Genomic DNA, 17,218 nt, shown 5'->3' with positions numbered 1-17,218 from the left:
TCAGGTCTTGTACAATTCATAGCATACATGATGGATCCAATTGGAGAAGCATATTAAATATCTTTCATCTTGTCTAACTCAACCCTTGTGCTGGGACATTAAGATGAAATTAGTACAGTACCATGTGCCATGAGTACAAATTCTCTCTTAGCATTTTCCATATTGAACCGCTTCAATACTTTCTCAATATATATACCTTGTCTTAGACCTATTAATCGTTTTGATCTATCTCTATAGATTTTGATTCCAAGAATTTATTATGCCTAACCTAGGTCCTTCATTGAGAAAAACTTTACAAGCCAAGTCGTTACACCTTGTAAAGTTGGAATGTGATTTCCCATGATCAATATGTCATCCACATATAGGACCAAGAATTTCACCGAGCTCCCACTAGTTTTTATGTAAACACAAGATTCATCTTCATTTCTAATAAAACCATACTTTGTGATTTCATCATCGAAACGATGATTCCAGTTATGAGATGCTTGATTGAACCCATAAATGCATTTCTTGAGCTCACACACTTTATTAGGATGCTTTTGGTTGACAAAACCTTCGGGCCGATCCACGTAGACATCTTCTTCTAAGTATCCAATCAGAAAAATGGTTTTGACATCCATTTTCCATATCTCATAGTCATAATATGCAGCTATGGCAAATAGTATCCTAATTGATTTAATCATAGCGACTGGTGAAAAGGTTTCATCATAATCTACCCCATGAGTTTGAGTGAATCCTTTAGCAACCAATCTTGCTTTGAACGTGTGTAAGTAGCTATACATGTCAATCTTCTTCTTGAAGACCCACTCACTTCCAACATCCTTGCTATTGGGAGGAATATCAACCAAGTCCCATACTTGATTTTCTCTCATGGATTGCATCTCAGCGTTCATGGCTTCAATACATTTGTTAGATTTAGGATCTATCATTGCATACTGGTAGCTGACCGGCTCATCAGCATTTGTCATTACAAAGCACTCGAAAATGAGAAATACATATCTCTTAGGTTCATGACGAATTCTACCATATCTACGAAATCCTTGTGTTTCAGTAGGTTGAAGGATAGTGATCTCTTCATCTTCAACAACCTCTTGTATAGTACTAGTGCCAACTAAAGATGCATCGAGTTGGGGTTCTTGATCTTCTTCAAGTTCCATATGCCTCCCACTTGCCTCATCCATTAGAAACTTACTCTCTAAGAATTCAACCTTTCGTGAAATAAAGATCTTATTCTCACTAGGGATGTAGAAGTAATCTCCTAAACAATCCTTAGCATATCCTACAAAGATGCATTTGGTAGATCTAGGATCAAGTTTGTTGGAAGTCTCTCATCTAACATAAGCTTTGCATCCCCAAACTTTCATATAAGATTAGGATGGAGGTCTTCCATACCACATCTCATAAGGTGTTTTCTCTACCTTCTTAGTTGGTGCCATATTTAAGATACGGGCTGCGGTGAGTAAAGCATAACTCTAAAAAGATAAAGGAAGGGTACTTCGACTCATCGTAGATCGAACCATATCAAGTAAGGTCCAATTTCTCCTCTCAGAAACACAATTAAGTTATGGTGTTCTAGGTGGAGTGAGTTGTGAGATGATCCCACGATTCCTTAGATGGTCTTGGAACTCTTGGCTCAAGTACTCACATCCTCTATCCGAACAAAGGATTTTGATTGTTTTGTCGAGTTTATTTTCAACTTCACTTTGAAACAATTTAAACTTTTCAAATGTTTCATGTTTATGTTTCATCAAATACACATAACTAAAACGACTGAAGTTGTCAGTGAAGGTGATATAATATCTCTCACCATATCTAGACATTGTTTTAAAAGGTCCACCAACATCACTGTGTATGATGCCTAATAAAACACTTGCATTTTCACTTATTCCAAATAAAGTGGATTTTGTCCACATGCCACATAAACAAGATTCACATATGTCAAATAACTTAGTGTCATTTGCCCCCAAAAGTCCACTCTTTTGGAGTTGAGATATGTGTTTCTTGTTTATATGTCCAAGGCGATAATGTCATAGATATGTTTGGTTCAAATCTGGTTTGACAATTTTGGTATTAACGTGATAAAAGGACTTATTGTTTGAGGTGTTATCTAGGTTTAGTTTATAAATTCCATTTATTGGTCTAGCCTCAAAATAGAAAATTCCTTTCGGGAAGGAGTGAATGTTATCATCAACAAATTTGAAATCATAACCATATTTTCTCAAACGTGAAACTGAAATGATATTTTTAGTAATAGAAGTAATTAAACACACATTTTCTAATGTCAAATACAGACCAGATGGTAAACATAAGGGCAAATGTCATATTAGCCCATCAAACTTTTCGTGTTTCTTTTGAAAGGTCACTAAACTATTTATTTTGCACATTAAGGGAATGAAGTTGAATTTGACCAGTTGAAATGGTCCTTTAACCCCTTATAAGAGGTTTCAATGCAAAGTCACTGAAATTCGAAGATCCCAACTCCATCTGCCCTCCAATTCCAATCCACCCTTCAACTTACTAGACCTCTATTATGTTCTTATCACAATTAGCGCCTACAAGAATCCTATCCATACACATTTTCAAAAAAGAAAACAACAAGTACTTGTAAAAATCATCAATCATATAACAATTACATCAATAAAAATACTTCATAAGTCAAGTAACTAGGCATAAAACCAAAACTTTTCACCCATCTGCATTCAAACAAAATCCATATACAGATAAATGATATTGCCATATTTATACTTATTTTTAGGCAGTATTTAAGTACATTTTTATTAATAAATTGATAATATGTTCAGAATAATGATATTTATGAGTTTAAATTGTTATTTTCAGTCAATACAAAGGATTTTCGAAGAGAGGGACCAGAGGTGACAAAATGGGGAACATGGGAGGCTTGGAAGACAAGAAAATAATAAATTCACGATAAGAGCTCAATTCACGATGTGGCGGTGAAGCCCACGACGTGGCACGGGTGTTCCAGAAGATAAACCTCGCGACGCGGAGGATTTCCTTGAAGGATACGTTTTACTTGAAGCCCACGACGTGGCGCAGGTTTTTGAGGATTATATAAGTCCTCCTATTATTACGAATGAAAAAAACTTTTGGCAGAAGAAAAGGAGTTCCAGGAGACCTTTCAGAGCAGAAGAAAGGTCCTGGAAGAGGGATTTCAACACCAAAAGAAGTAAAGTTTTATATTTTAGTTGATTATGAACATGTCTTTCATTAGTTTTAGCTGTGTTAGTTTAATTACTATGATGAGTAGCTAAATCTAGCTACTTTTGCTTAGCTAGATGAAGCTTTGAACTTATGAATAGTTATATGTTTATGGAGTAATTTGAGTTGGTAAGAATTGTTTGTGTTTGATTTGTATAACCTAGCATGTTATTATTTGTTTATCTAATTGCTAGATTGCATGTTCTGTGTAGCTTAGTGACCATGAAATTGCATGAACTTGTTAACCTAATAATTTAGTGAACATTAAATTGTTAGAGCTAGGATTGACCAATCTTAGTTAGTAATTAGACTGAATGAATCTTAGTTGTGCTAGAGAACGTGAATTGTGACCATAATTGCGTTTATACAACAAATCTTACATAGCATATTCACATTCATAATTAGTTCTATGTTTAATTATGTGTGAACATACATGGTTTGACATGAATTAGTTACTTATTGGTAAGATAGAACTAAATTACTAATATAACTAAAAACCAACTTAATAACCCATAATCATTAGCTAGCCATTAGGAAGAAGTGGATTCCACTAAGCAAGAGTGTGTTTTTATTAAATTTGATTTAAGTTCATCTGATCTTGCAAAACCAGATAAAACCCCTTATTAAATTTGTTAATAAATTAGGTTAATTTAATAGTAAGTAGATTAATTAGTAACACTGTTCCCTGTGATCGACACCCGACTTACCTAAGCTATACTGTAATCTGACTAGGTACACTGCCTATAAGTGCATAGTTAGTCTAAGTTTGTTAGGTTATAAATATTAAAATTAGCGGGTACTTTTGTGCACATCAAGTTTTTGGTGCCGTTGCCGGGGAACGGTGCAGATTATTAGTTTATTTAGTTGCATTAGATTAATCGTTTTTTTTAGGAATAAAATCTGCAGAAAGTTTAATTGGTTATTTATTTTGCTAGCTTATCTTAGTTTAATTTTTGTTCTGTTTGTCACAGAGTTCACGACGTGAGATTTAGTATACTCACGACGTGAAATCTGAGAGTTCATTTTTAGTTTTTCTTATTTTAGTCCAATTTTACGTTTTAGTTTAGCAAGTTGCAGGAGTTAATGACCAGAGGCTCAAACACACCATTGGTGCCACCACTAGAAGATCCCGAGTCTGCAATTCACAAGAAAAAGACGCCCTTGCAAGAATTGAAGTCAGCCTTCTATAGGAAGTCGGGAAAGAAGACAGGAGAGTCAAGTTCATTAGCGAAGCACGAGAGCAATCTTGAGCATTTGGATCATACAACCGTGCAAACCGAGTACGAAAGAGATACCGAGCCAGAATTTGAAGAACACACAAGTGAACCCGAGAACGAGCCAAGGAACGAGATGGCAGCAATTGAAGAAATGTCCATGGGAGCTTACAAGAAGTAGATCCGAGAAGATGTGGGTCCCGGATTAGTCCAACCCGCAACACCTGCCAATGCCACATTCGAGCTGAAGGGACACATATTGACTGCGCTGAAGGACATCCCATTTTTCGGGAAAGACCATGAGGATGCTTTTAAGCATCTAGATGAAGTCAACGACATTGCAGATTACTTCAATGTCCCAAATGTCAACAGGAACACAGTCTTGCTTAGGATGCTGCCCGTCACTTTCAAAGGAGCTGCTAAGGAGTGGTTAAAAGCACTCCCACCGGGTACAATCACCACTTGGGCTCAAATGCGTGAGCAATTCCTAGACCAGTTTTGCCCGCCATCCAAGATAGCCAAACTCAAGAAGGCAATAGCCAACTTTGAGCAACAGTCGGGGGAGTCACTGTACGAAGCATGGGAGCGGTACAAGGGCTTACTCAGAAACTGCCCGCAACATGACCTAAATGTGCTGCAAGAGATGTCAATCTTTTATGATGGGGTCAATGTGATGACAAGACAACTCCTTGATTCTCAAGGACCATTGACAAGGAAAAATCCAAGGGAGGTCAAGGAGCTAATTGAAGAATTCGCGAAACACTCCCGCGAATACCATAACCCGAGGCAAGATGGAAGCAAAGGCAGTGGAGGAGCCCAAACTGAAGAAATTGCAGCTGTCATGGCCATGCTGAATAACATGGATCACAGGATAACACAAATGGACCAGTCGATACATGCCATAAGAGTGGGGTGCGAGCGATGCAGTGGCCTACACTTGACCAAGGACTGCAACGTGGATGAATTTGGGAACAGAAAAGCTCAAGTGTGCTACTCTAATGGGGATAAGTTTGATGAGGACTGGAGGAAACCGAAGAAGGAGTGGTTTCCATATGAAGAGTATAAGAAGCAAAAAGAAGAGAAGTATAGGCAGACATGTCGAGGCCTCTATCAAAAGGAGCAGCCACCAGCCGAGAAGAAACCCGACCTAGAGACCATTTTAATGAAATTTATGGAAGCATCGGAAAAGCGACACGAGGCCACGGATTCCGCTATCATGGAACAACAAACATTGATAAAGAACCAACAAGCCTCCATCCATAACCTTGAAGTACAATTTGGTCAACTAGCCACTTTAGTTCATGAAAAATTGTCCCCGAAGAGTCCCGAAGTACAAGCCCAATCTCACGTAATGGCCATCGATACTGAAGAAGATACAATATCTAAGTTCCTGGAGGCGTTGAAAGAAGAATCGCAGCAGCCCAAGAAATTAAGGATCGAAAATGGAGAAAGTGTTGAACCAGGCTTGCCACGACGTGACACTCCTCTGGCCACGACATGGCGCAAGTCTGAGCAAAAATCCGTTGAGCCTATTCCACCTTATCATCCACCTATGCCATTTCCCACCCGCGCAACACTTAGTCAACTGGAGAAGGAACATTTAGAGTTTGTGAAGCATGTGAAAGGGATTCCAATTAATACTCCCTTTGTTGAATCCTTATCCAAAGCTTCCGAGAACCAGAAATTACTGCAAGACTTGATAGATACGCGAAGGCAATTAAAGAAGCAGTCTACAGTGATTCTAAGTGAACAAACTTCAAAAGTTGTGTTGGGAGAAACACCAGAAAAGATGGGGGATCCTAGATGCCTCACTCTTCCATGCGAGTTTGGGAATAAAATTAAGGTTAATGCTTTAGCCGATTCTGGGACTAGCATTAATCTAATGCATTTTTCATTTTATCAAAAATTGGAGATTCAGAAGATGAAGGCTACAAAAATGAAGATTCACATGGCGAACCGTTCGGTGACACAACCCCGAGGCATAGTGGAGGATATTTTGGTGAGAATTGGAAAATTTATTTTTCCAATAGACTTTGTAGTCTTGGACATGAAAGAAGATCCAGATGCTCCGATAATCCTAGGTCGGCCATTGCTCAACACTGCTGGTGCCCTTGTTGATATGCGCGAGTTGAAGCTAACTTTGAGGGTTGGAGATGAACAACAAGTCTTTGGGATAAAGGATGACTTTCAAGAAAATAAAGAAGAGGTGTTCACAATTAATGAAGAGAATGAACTAGAAGAACTGGAAAAGCTTATGGAAGAAGAGATAAAGGTAGTTCATCAAGTTAAAAGGACAAAACCAAAGGCATTTGTTCCATATTTGATTGAAGTCATAGCTTACAAGAGCCCGCCTTCTTGGGTAAGCAAAGAGGATGAGGAAATAACAAGTGATGAAGAGGAGGTCACTTCAAGAGTAACAAGGCCGGTGGTGAAAACAGAAGAGAATGACATAAAGTACAAGGAGGAAACCAAGGGCACAAAACGCAAGCTTGAAGAAAAGGGAAAAGCTAAAAAGGAGAATTCAAAGAAGGCGTATAAAAGGAGAGTTCAAGCTTACAAAAGGCGGTTCAAGGAACAAAAGATCTTGGTGGAGGACTCTTCCGAAGATTCAACGTAGAAGGCACGGAGTCCAGCTCAAGACTCCAAGAAAAAGAAGCGCTTCTCGGGAGGCAACCCGAGTTTGGTTTGCATTTTCTTTTTAAAATTTTCTTTTCATTCTTTTCTTTTTAATTAGGAAACACATCGATTCATCATCTAAAAAAAACCGGTAACTAGTAAAGAATTAGCTGTAGGGAACTTTAAATAATGAATGATATGCAAAATAATTAATTAATATGATAAACATTATTAAGAATTTTGCATTTGGCAGTTTCCACGACGTGGGCATAGCCAGCCACGTCATGGGCTAAAAGGAATGCGCGACTGAAAAAAAAAAAACAATTTAAGGTCCACGACGTGGGCATAGCCCGCCACGTCGTGGCCTTTAAAAATCGGGGGGGGGGGGGCATTTCCTTAAAACCCTTGACCGATAATTCTCATTCCCACTTGAGGCTGCCGCACGAACGGAAACATTATAACCCCACAGCTAATTTCGTATTCTACTTCTAATTTCCTTGCAAGATCTTGCCAACTAATCTATTTGGTACGTGTTTTCCTCATTATTTTGTAGTAATTCTTCCAATTTCAAGTTTTCATGGTTAGGGTTTGTATGATTCACGAAATTGGTTGAATCTAGTGGTTGATTTTAGATTAAATATACCTTTAATGGTCATAGGAACAAACCCCAACCATTGATTTTAGTAGAAATCGCATGCATATAGACCGAGTAACAATCTGTGACCGATGCGACCCACGACGTGGCGCAGCCTGGCCACGTCGTGACTTCTGTGCACTTGTTTAAACTGTTTAATGTGTTGGTTGTTTGTTGTTTTGGTTTGTTTTTTTTTTTGCAGAAATGGGACCACGACGAGCGGTTCCGCAGGAGGAAGACCCGATAGATGTCGCAAGCATACATCCTTTATACCGGTTTCCTCAAAACATTCCCCGACCGTTGCTAACAACCTACGAGAATAGGCTTGGATGGTTATACAATAGGGAGTTTGCAATAGCCCCAATTATTGATTGGGGATGGCTAGGTGGAGTGGGCATGGTAGAGGCGTTGGGACGTTATTGGTCAAAGACTTATGTTGGAGATCAATTTTCGTTTACTTGTCACGGCTGGAGTAATTTATTCACCATTCAAGAACCCGTGTACTGGGAATTGTCGGTAGAATTTTTCTCTACCGTATGTTTCGAAGAACGCACCTTTGATGCCACCTACAATAGAGCACTTGTTTTTCGTTTGGGTGGTGTATATCGTGAGTATAGCCTTCGGGAATTTGCTTGGCGTATGGGGCTCTATACGGAAGTGGAGACGCAATCTCCGTTTTTTATCCCTTTCTTGCTTGGATGTGTGCGGAATTTTGCTCCGGGTACCTTGGATGTGCAGTTTTGGCGGGGCATTTCTAACCATGAGTACAACACTCGTGACTCGAGTGAGTCACAAATTCGGAATCCTGTTTTCCGATTTTTGCACCGCCTTATCACGTTTTCAATCAATCACAAGCATCATGGTGACAAGGTCCCTATCCAGAATCTATTTTATTTATGGACTCTTATTACCCCGGGGGTTTGCTGTGATTTGCCTTATATGTTGGCAAGGTTTATGGGGAAGAAAGCGGCCAATTCTAGGCCTGGGAGCCCGATTACTGGGGGGCATTTGGTTACTCGCCTGGGTAGGTCATATCATATTTTGACCCATGACTTTGTGAGGAATCTTACTCGATTCCCGGACACAGACTTGACCATTCAAGTCTTGGGTGATGCGAGCGGTGGTGAATATCGGGGGTCGTTTTGTTATACTGCCGATAGATGACGAGTAGGAGGAGGGGCAGCCGGGACAACAACCACCAGCTAGGCCGAGGCATCGAAATGTGCGGGCTAGAGGTGAGGTCGAGCGAGAGCGTGCTGCTTCGCAGTATGTGCAGGGAGTGCCCACCGACCCTTTTCAGAGTCGGGTGGGACATTATTTGGATAATCTACGGGGTCATGCCATTTACCATACTCAGCTTACTGAGGGTATTTATTCACATTTGGGTGTGACTCGACCACCTGCTATGCCACCACAGTATCCCTATTTTCCGACATGGGAGGAGCTATGGCGTCCGCAAAATGATGAGGCAGGGCCAAGTGGAGCACAAGATCAAGATGATGATTGATTTGATTTTTTTTTTTTTGAGTAGTTTTTTTTAGTTTGACTTTGGTGTGTGATGTAAAACCTTATTAAAACTATGATGTTACTTTTTGTTTCTTTTGGGTTGTTCTAACTTTTCAGATTAGCATTGGAATTCTAAGGAGCATAGAAGGTTATCTTTCGAGTCGTGTGTGTCTAGTCAAGGAAGCTTAGAGTCGTGAGTCAGAACCCACAATTCAAGATAAGTGTGGGGTATATTAGGAGAGAGGTTATAGTTGGGAAATATATTTGCATAGAAGTGTCGGACACCACTTAGCCATTGGTCAAAGCTGCTAGAGTAAATAAAGCAAATAAGTCATTTTCTACTGATGCCCAGTTTCCACGACGTGGATTCCTTATGCCACGTCGTGTCACTCTTGCAGTTTCTAGTAGTTCAGCATTTTGGTGTTCGCAGTTTCCACCCATATCACGACGTGTCCAGATATATGCCACGACGTGATCCAGTTTATCATTGCCACATTTTTCCTTACAAATACCCACTTTGACGAATTGAAGTTTCGAGTCCTGTTCGTGGTTTATTTACATATTCACCCAGTTCTACACCGAGTTTCTATTTTTGGAAGTCCAATTGCACATTTTCCACCCTTTTCGAGATGCTCACGCCGCTATTCCAGGGGAGTCTGTTCCTTTTTCTCCCTTTTCTTTAATTTTGATTTGTTTTTATACATACAATGAGGGCATTGTATGAAATAAGTGTGGGGTAGGGGTAGAAAAAGTAAATTGCTAGAAAATTTTGAAAATTCAAATTTTTATTAATTGAATCCAGTAATAATAATTTGAGCTATAATTGCTAGTATTATGCGGGATGATCCGATGAAAGTTCAAATGTTTAGTTGAGCCAATATACGTTATAGTGCATTTGTGGCTTCCCTTATTTTAGTGAAATCATGGAACAAAAACATAACCCCGCTCGGTTTGAAGGATGCAATATGTTTAGCAGCCTAAACCTGAAATGTATCCAGGAAAATTATTATCATTAACCAATAAAGGTTAAGGTTGAGCGTCTCTGCTTAAGCATGTAGGTTTTGAGTGAAAAAAGAGAGGTACATGTAAAAAAAAAGAAGAGAGAATTACGAAAAAGTTTGAAGAATTTTGGAGCAAATAAAGTGAAGATCAAAAGTTCAAAATTCCAAGAAATTCAAAAATTTGAAGACACCAAGAAATCAAATCAAATAAGGTGGTGAATTCAAAGAAATCAAAGATCAAATTGTTAAGGAAGTGAAGAATTCCTAAAAAGCTCCATAGTGGTATCATAAATTGTAATTCTAGATTATGTATGCTTAAGTTGCTCAACTAAAAATACCTTGAGGTTAAGAGGTTTTCTGAGGATGGATTCGGAGGGTTGCATAAAATGAGCATTGTTCGGAAAAAGTGGGCGAGTGTTTATGAAGATTGTTAGTATTTAAAGTATGGGGGGGTACTTTAGGAGAATTTTAGACACAAATGCATGCGTTGAGGTTTTGGCATAATGGCTGAACTAGAGTCGGATTGTTCTGTGTAATGTTAGTAATTAAGAATTAAGTTTAAATTTGCTTGAGGGCAAGCAAAGCCTAAGTGTGGGGTATTTTGATATTGCCATATTTATACTTATTTTTAGGCAGTATTTAAGTACATTTTTATTAATAAATTGATAATATGTTCAGAATAATGATATTTATGAGTTTAAATTGTTATTTTCAGTCAATACAAAGGATTTTCGAAGAGAGGACCAGGTGACAAAATGGGGAACATGGGAGGCTTGGAAGACAAGAAAATAATAAATTCACGATAAGAGCTCAATTCACGACGTGGCGGTGAAGCCCACGACGTGGCACGGGTGTTCCAGAAGATAAACATCGCGATGCGGAGGATTTCCTTGAAGGATACGTTTTACTTGAAGCCCACGACATGGCGCATCTGGCCACGACGCGGCGCAGGTTTTTGAGGATTATATAAGTCCTCCTATTATTACGAATGAAAAAAAACTTTTGGCAGAAGAAAAGGAGTTCCAGGAGACGTTTTAGAGCGGAAGAAAGGTCCTGGAAGAGGGATTTCAACACCAAAAGAAGTAAAGTTTTATATTTTAGTTGATTATGAACATGTCTTTCATTAGTTTTAGCTGTGTTAGTTTAATTACTATGATGAGCAGCTAAATCTAGCTACTTTTGCTTAGCTAGATGAAGCTTTGAACTTATGAATAGTTATATGTTTATGGAGTAATTTGAGTTGGTAAGAATTGTTTGTGTTTGATTTGTATAACCTAGCATGTTATTATTTGTTTATCTAATTGCTAAATTGCATGTTCTGTGTAGCTTAGTGACCATGAAACTGCATGAACTTGTTTACCTAATAATTTAGTGAACATTAAATTGTTAGAGCTAGGATTGACCAATCTTAGTTAGTAATTAGACTGAATGAATCTTAGCTGTGCTAGAGAACGTGAATTGTGACCATAATTGCGTTTATACAACAAATCTTACATAGCATATTCACATTCATAATTAGTTCTATGTTTAATTATGTGTGAACATACATGGTTTGACATGAATTAGTTACTTATTGGTAAGATAGAACTAAATTACTAATATAACTAAAAACCAACTTAATAACCCATAATCATTAGCTAGCCATAAGGAAGAAGTGGATTCCATTAAGCAAGAGTGTGTTTTTATTAAATTTGATTTAAGTTCATCTGATCTTGCAAAACCAAATAAAACCCCTTATTAAATTTGTTAATAAATTAGGTTAATTTAATAGTAAGTAGATTAATTAGTAACACTGTTCCCTGTGATCGACACCCGACTTACCTAAGCTATATTGTAATCTGACTAGGTACACTGCCTATAAGTGCGTAGTTAGTCTAAGTTTGTTAGGTTATAAATATTAAAATTAGTGTGTACTTTTGTGCACATCAATAAACAAAGTACAAACCAAAATATGGATATGAACCAAAATGTGGATGCCATGAAACGAAATGGAGTTTGATTTGGGCGTAATTTTGGGGGTGTTGGTGATGGGTAATGAGAAGAATGGTGATAGGTTGGGACTTAGGGTTAATCGTCGAATGCTCCAGGTGTTGTTCAACATCATATTCGATTACTTCTCCATTTTTTCAATTTTGATAGTTTGGGGTTTTTATCTTCATCAGATGGTGGCTCCGGAGCAGAGTCTGAGCAATGCTAATTCCGGCTTGTCCAGTAGCTTCGGCAACGAACACCGTATTCAGATCCTTACGTCAACCAAACAAAGAACCCGAAGATGATGGATTACTCACAACTGGAATCAACGATTTCATATCAGAACCCTTCCCAAAGTCGAAATTGAACTGAAATCGATTCTCAGTTTCACCTTCTCTAGCAGAAGATACATCGGATTTCTTCGCATATACGATTAATCTCCTAGGGTTTTTAAGTGAGCGAGACTGGTGCGAGGTGTAGTAGCAAGGAGAAATGAGTTAGAGGTGAGAGTCGGACATGTATATTACCTTTGAATCCGGTTGCAGGTAACAAAAGGGTATTTTAAAACATGGAAATGAGAGTTTATTCCCTTAACGTGCAAAAAAAATAGTTTAGTGACCTTTTAAAAGAAACACAAAAAGTTTGGTGGGCTAATATGACATTTGCCCTAAACATAAATCAAAATGTCATATTGCTTGGACTGCAACCCGTGCTCCATTGCCCACATGCAATACCATCTCATCTGCTTTCAGTTCCCTACTCTTTCTGAACCCCTGTAACGAATTACAAATATGAGTTCCACAACCAGTATCTAATACCCAAGTGTTTGATGAAAAACTAAATAATCCCATTTCAATCATGAAAATGGATATACCTGAAGGGCCTTCCTTGGCCTTCTTGTTTTTCAACTCTGCAAGGTACTTAGGACAATTTCTTTTCCAATGTCCGACAACTCTACACTCAAAGCATGTGTCATATTTGGAAACCTTTTCCTTCTTCTTGGGCCGTGGGTTTTAAGGAGCTTTCTTCCCTCCACCCTAGCCATCTTGTGGCTTTCCCTTGAAGTTCTTGCATTTGTTCTGTTTTACCTTTCCTTCCCTAATATTGAGCACTTGGGGAGTTTTACTTGGGATATTCTTCTCTACAGTTTTTAACATCCCGTGCAACTCAGAGATAGGTTTCTCCCACCTATTCATGTTGTAGTTCATGATGAAAGCATTGTAAGACTTTGGCAAAGAGTTCAGAAAGATATCTGTAGCCAAGTCTTGTTGATATGGAGAGCCCAATCTCTTCAATTGATCCATGTAAATTTTCATATTGAGAACATGTGTGCTCACATTCCCATTCTCCTCCATTTTCATGGAATGAAGTGCTCTCATGGTGTCAAACCTTACGGTTCTAGCTTGTTTACTGAACATTTCCTTGAAATGTTCAATCATGTCAAAGTCAGTGTAGTGTTCTAGATCCCGCAGAAGATTGGGAACCATAGAGGCAAGCATAAGACATGAAAAATCAAGTGAATCATCTACATGCTTTAGCCATGCATCATGTGCAACCTTTGGGAGAGCAGGTGGTTCATCAGGAGTTTGGTTTTCAAGGACATAGTCTTTCTTTTCTTGTTTCAAAACAATTCTTAAATTTCTATGTCAATCCAAAAAGTTGGAGCAGTTGAGTTTTTCTTTGTCAAGAATTGACCAAATGCTCATTGGGTGATGTGTTACAGTAATTGGTGGAGCCATCTACAAAAGTTTAACAAATTTTTCATTTAGTATTTAATTCCTTAAATAACAATACCCTTTTTTCCAAAAACATTATTTATTTAAAGTCTAGGATCCAAATTACAAATCAAATAAATGGTTAGGTATCCTTTATCTCATTTACCAAATTTTAATAAGGTAAATAACTTGTATTGATTACACCATTTGTAATTCCTAGGTTTATGAGGCCCTTAACAATTCATTTGTTAATTTGACATGTTTGGTCTCATTTATGCCTTGGAACACTCTTTCTTAGGTGACCTTTACCACAAGAGGTTTCCAATCAAGTCTTCCAATTAGAGAAACTTGTGTAATTGGTCCATAACTTTGTTATAGAAATCGCAATAATACTTTGATCATCGAAAGATAATACAAATGGTTAGATATCATTTATCTCACTAGCATTATACAAGTGATGTGCAAATGTTTCTAAAGTTGGATGGCATAGACTTGCATTTTGAAAAAGAAGTTTGAATGTTTTATTATTCTATATAAAACATGTGATATCATGACAATTTCATGCATCCAATATGTCATGGTATCACTTTTTCTATTAAAAAAAAAAAAAAAAAAAAAAAAAAAAAAATCATTTTCAAGGTTCTTATAAAAACCCGGTTTTTATATTTTAGCTTGGTTCAATTTTAAAATTAATACCTAGTATTAAGTTTGTGTTTGAGCCATTTAAAACCTTTTTAATATTTTTTAATAAAACTTCCTTTTATTAAATAATACTTTGGAGTTTGAATAAGTTATAAAAACATGATTTTTACACTTATAATTCAATATTTTAAAAGTTGTCGTAATTAACAATCTTATAAAACCGATTTTTATTTTATGGCTAAAATACGTTACATCTAATGTCCATGTTTTTTTCATTTTTAAATCCAAACTCCATATGATGTTTATTTTATCAAAAAAAAATAGTTTGGGTTTGTGAAAAACTAAATTATCAGCCATACAAAATATTTACTTGAAAAATAAACAACACAAGCATGCATTTGAGATAAACAAGCCTTAAACTATATACCATTTTTGTAAGCCAACACAAAAGTGTTAAGTCCTTCCTAAGGGACAAAGAGACCAAATATTACAACTTGTTCTTCATGTGATCTTCAAGCTCTCACTTGCAATGACGACCAACTTTGTTGCAATTTTAAAACATTTTATAAAAGTTATAAACTTTTATGAAATCTTTATAAAACCGTGGGTCTCCATGGTTCTTCAAGAAATGGCATTCATCTTCATCTTGTTACATTTTTTTCATAAAATAAATCTAGTCTAAAACTAATCCATTACATAAAAATAACAAGAATAAAAACTAGCTATTTTTATTACATACTTTATGAATAAAAGAATATTACGAACCATTTTCAACCATATCACACGAACAACTACACAAATGGTCCAAGGCTTGTTTATGTTCACTAAAATACATATAAACATAAAAAAAAACATTTGTTTTTCTAAGACAACTTTAAGTGACAAAAATGAATGTAAGTTTTGTTACATAAAATAAAAATTATAAAGTTGTCAAATAAAATATGTATGAACTTGTTTTATAAAAAAACAATTTATCAATATTCTCCAAAAACTAAGATTTCCATAAATTAAAAAATCTTAACCAAACTTGCAAGGTGACTCTGATACCAATTGTTGGGTTTTATTTAAAAAACTAGTTTCAAAAACTACAAATAATAGAAAGCGGAAGACTTGAGTTTTATAAAATAACATAAACATTTTATCACCCACCAAGGATCATCGTGTAAGTAAAGGAAAGATTTAAAACACGGCGTAGAAGAAAGAAGTGGTAACAACCATTGAATCAATTTGAGTCCTCTATGGGAGGCTTGGAAGTTGATGGAGTGAGGATGAACCATTGAGACACCAACAATGTGCCAACTTGATGTAATGTTAGTTACAACTCTTAAGCTTCGAAGCCAAAACAAGTTTATAACTTAAAGAGAGAATGCAAGCAACAAAAATCTTCAAAATTCAAGACTTTAGAGAGAATATGGGAAGAAGAAAGAGGTCTCGACCAAGGAGAGTAGAGTTGTAACATCCCTCTCTGGCACGTATCACAATATTGTCCGCTTTGGGTCACTCGAGCACGCTTAACTGCAGAGTTCTTATGGGATCTGCTACCCTCACGGCTTTAAAACGCGTTGTGATAGGGAAGGTATCCACACCCCTTATAAGGAATGCTTAGTTCTCCTTTCCAGCCGATGTAGGATCAGATCTAACCCACATCGGCTGGAAAGGAGAACTAAGCATTCCTTATAAGGGGTGTGGATACCTTCCCTATCACAACGCGTTTTAAAGCCGTGAGGGCAGCAGATCCCATAAGAACTCTACAGTTAAGCGTGCTCGGGCGGGAGTAGTACCAGAATGGGTGACCCCCTGGGAAGTCCTCGTGCCGAGTGGCCCAAAGCAGACAATATTGTGATACGTGCCAGAGAGGGATGTTACAAGAGTGAAGAAAAATGAGAGCACTCACCTCTTATTTATAATGAAATTATGGTCTATAAGTTATTAACCATTAGACAACTTTGCCCCTATATCATGAACACATCTTCCTAGGTTTGATTCTTTTGCATTGTACCAATGCAAATGTCTTTTCTCTTCATCTCATGTTTCCAAGAAGAAAAGACCAGTCAAAGTTTATAAGATGTAAACTTTGTCTTTTTGCTAAAAGACAAAAGGTTTATTAGATCCAAAAAATGTGGATGACATATTATATTCATACCATATGAAGTAATTTTTTATTTGTATTGTAAAATAAATATTTTCTTAAAAGAAATATTTTTACAATTATTATAAGAGTTTATAAATATTTATTATAATTAATTTCTAATAAATAATCATTTGTATCAAGTTGTTGTTAGTGTGACTCTTAAGATCATATGTTATTTAGCAATATCATTTTAGTATGACTCTTGAGCACACTAGATCTTTCACGACACACCTATTCTGACGACTTATCGTCAGCAAAACAATTCACGCAGATCGACCCACGTCTATCCCGATGACATGCCATCGGTATAGAGGTCAAAGAAATGACAGTGTTCTTATTTATCTACAACATTAAAATCAAAAAATAGAAATTACTTTTATAAAATCTACATCGACGACATGTTGTCGGGATTTACTTTTATTTTTGCGCCCTACCTAAACAAACTATTTTGTCAGTTCAAAAATTGGTCAACTTGGTATTTGGTCAACCTGGTTCCAATGACATGTCGTTGATATAGCCCGACTTGTACCGACGATAATTGTTGTCTGGACAGTGGTGGATTCTTGTAG

General features: G+C 37.1%; 1 protein-coding gene and 1 non-coding gene across 2 annotated transcripts; both read right to left on the bottom strand.

The window, feature by feature from the left end:
* Window positions 1-4,953: 4,953 nt before the first annotated feature.
* LOC145038107 (small nucleolar RNA R71) lies at window positions 4,954-5,060 on the bottom strand. Its single transcript, XR_013679174.1, has one exon. It is a non-coding gene; the product is annotated as a small nucleolar RNA R71 (small nucleolar RNA).
* Window positions 5,061-12,847: 7,787 nt separating this feature from the next.
* LOC145035244 (uncharacterized) lies at window positions 12,848-13,900 on the bottom strand. The gene is made up of 3 exons (XM_078983818.1): window positions 13,883-13,900; window positions 13,250-13,771; window positions 12,848-12,934 (listed from the first exon to the last, which is right to left on the bottom strand). The coding sequence occupies exons 1-3, from the start codon at window positions 13,898-13,900 to the stop codon at window positions 12,848-12,850; spliced, it is 627 nt and encodes a 208-aa protein (XP_078839944.1).
* Window positions 13,901-17,218: the final 3,318 nt, after the last annotated feature.

Source organism: Lactuca saligna, chromosome 3 (genome assembly GCF_052625555.1).
Source record: "Lactuca saligna cultivar CGN05327 chromosome 3, ASM5262555v1, whole genome shotgun sequence".
Taxonomy (NCBI): domain Eukaryota; kingdom Viridiplantae; phylum Streptophyta; class Magnoliopsida; order Asterales; family Asteraceae; genus Lactuca; species Lactuca saligna.
The sequence above is the reverse complement of the archived record's forward strand: the minus strand, read 5'-3'. Positions and strand labels throughout refer to the sequence as shown.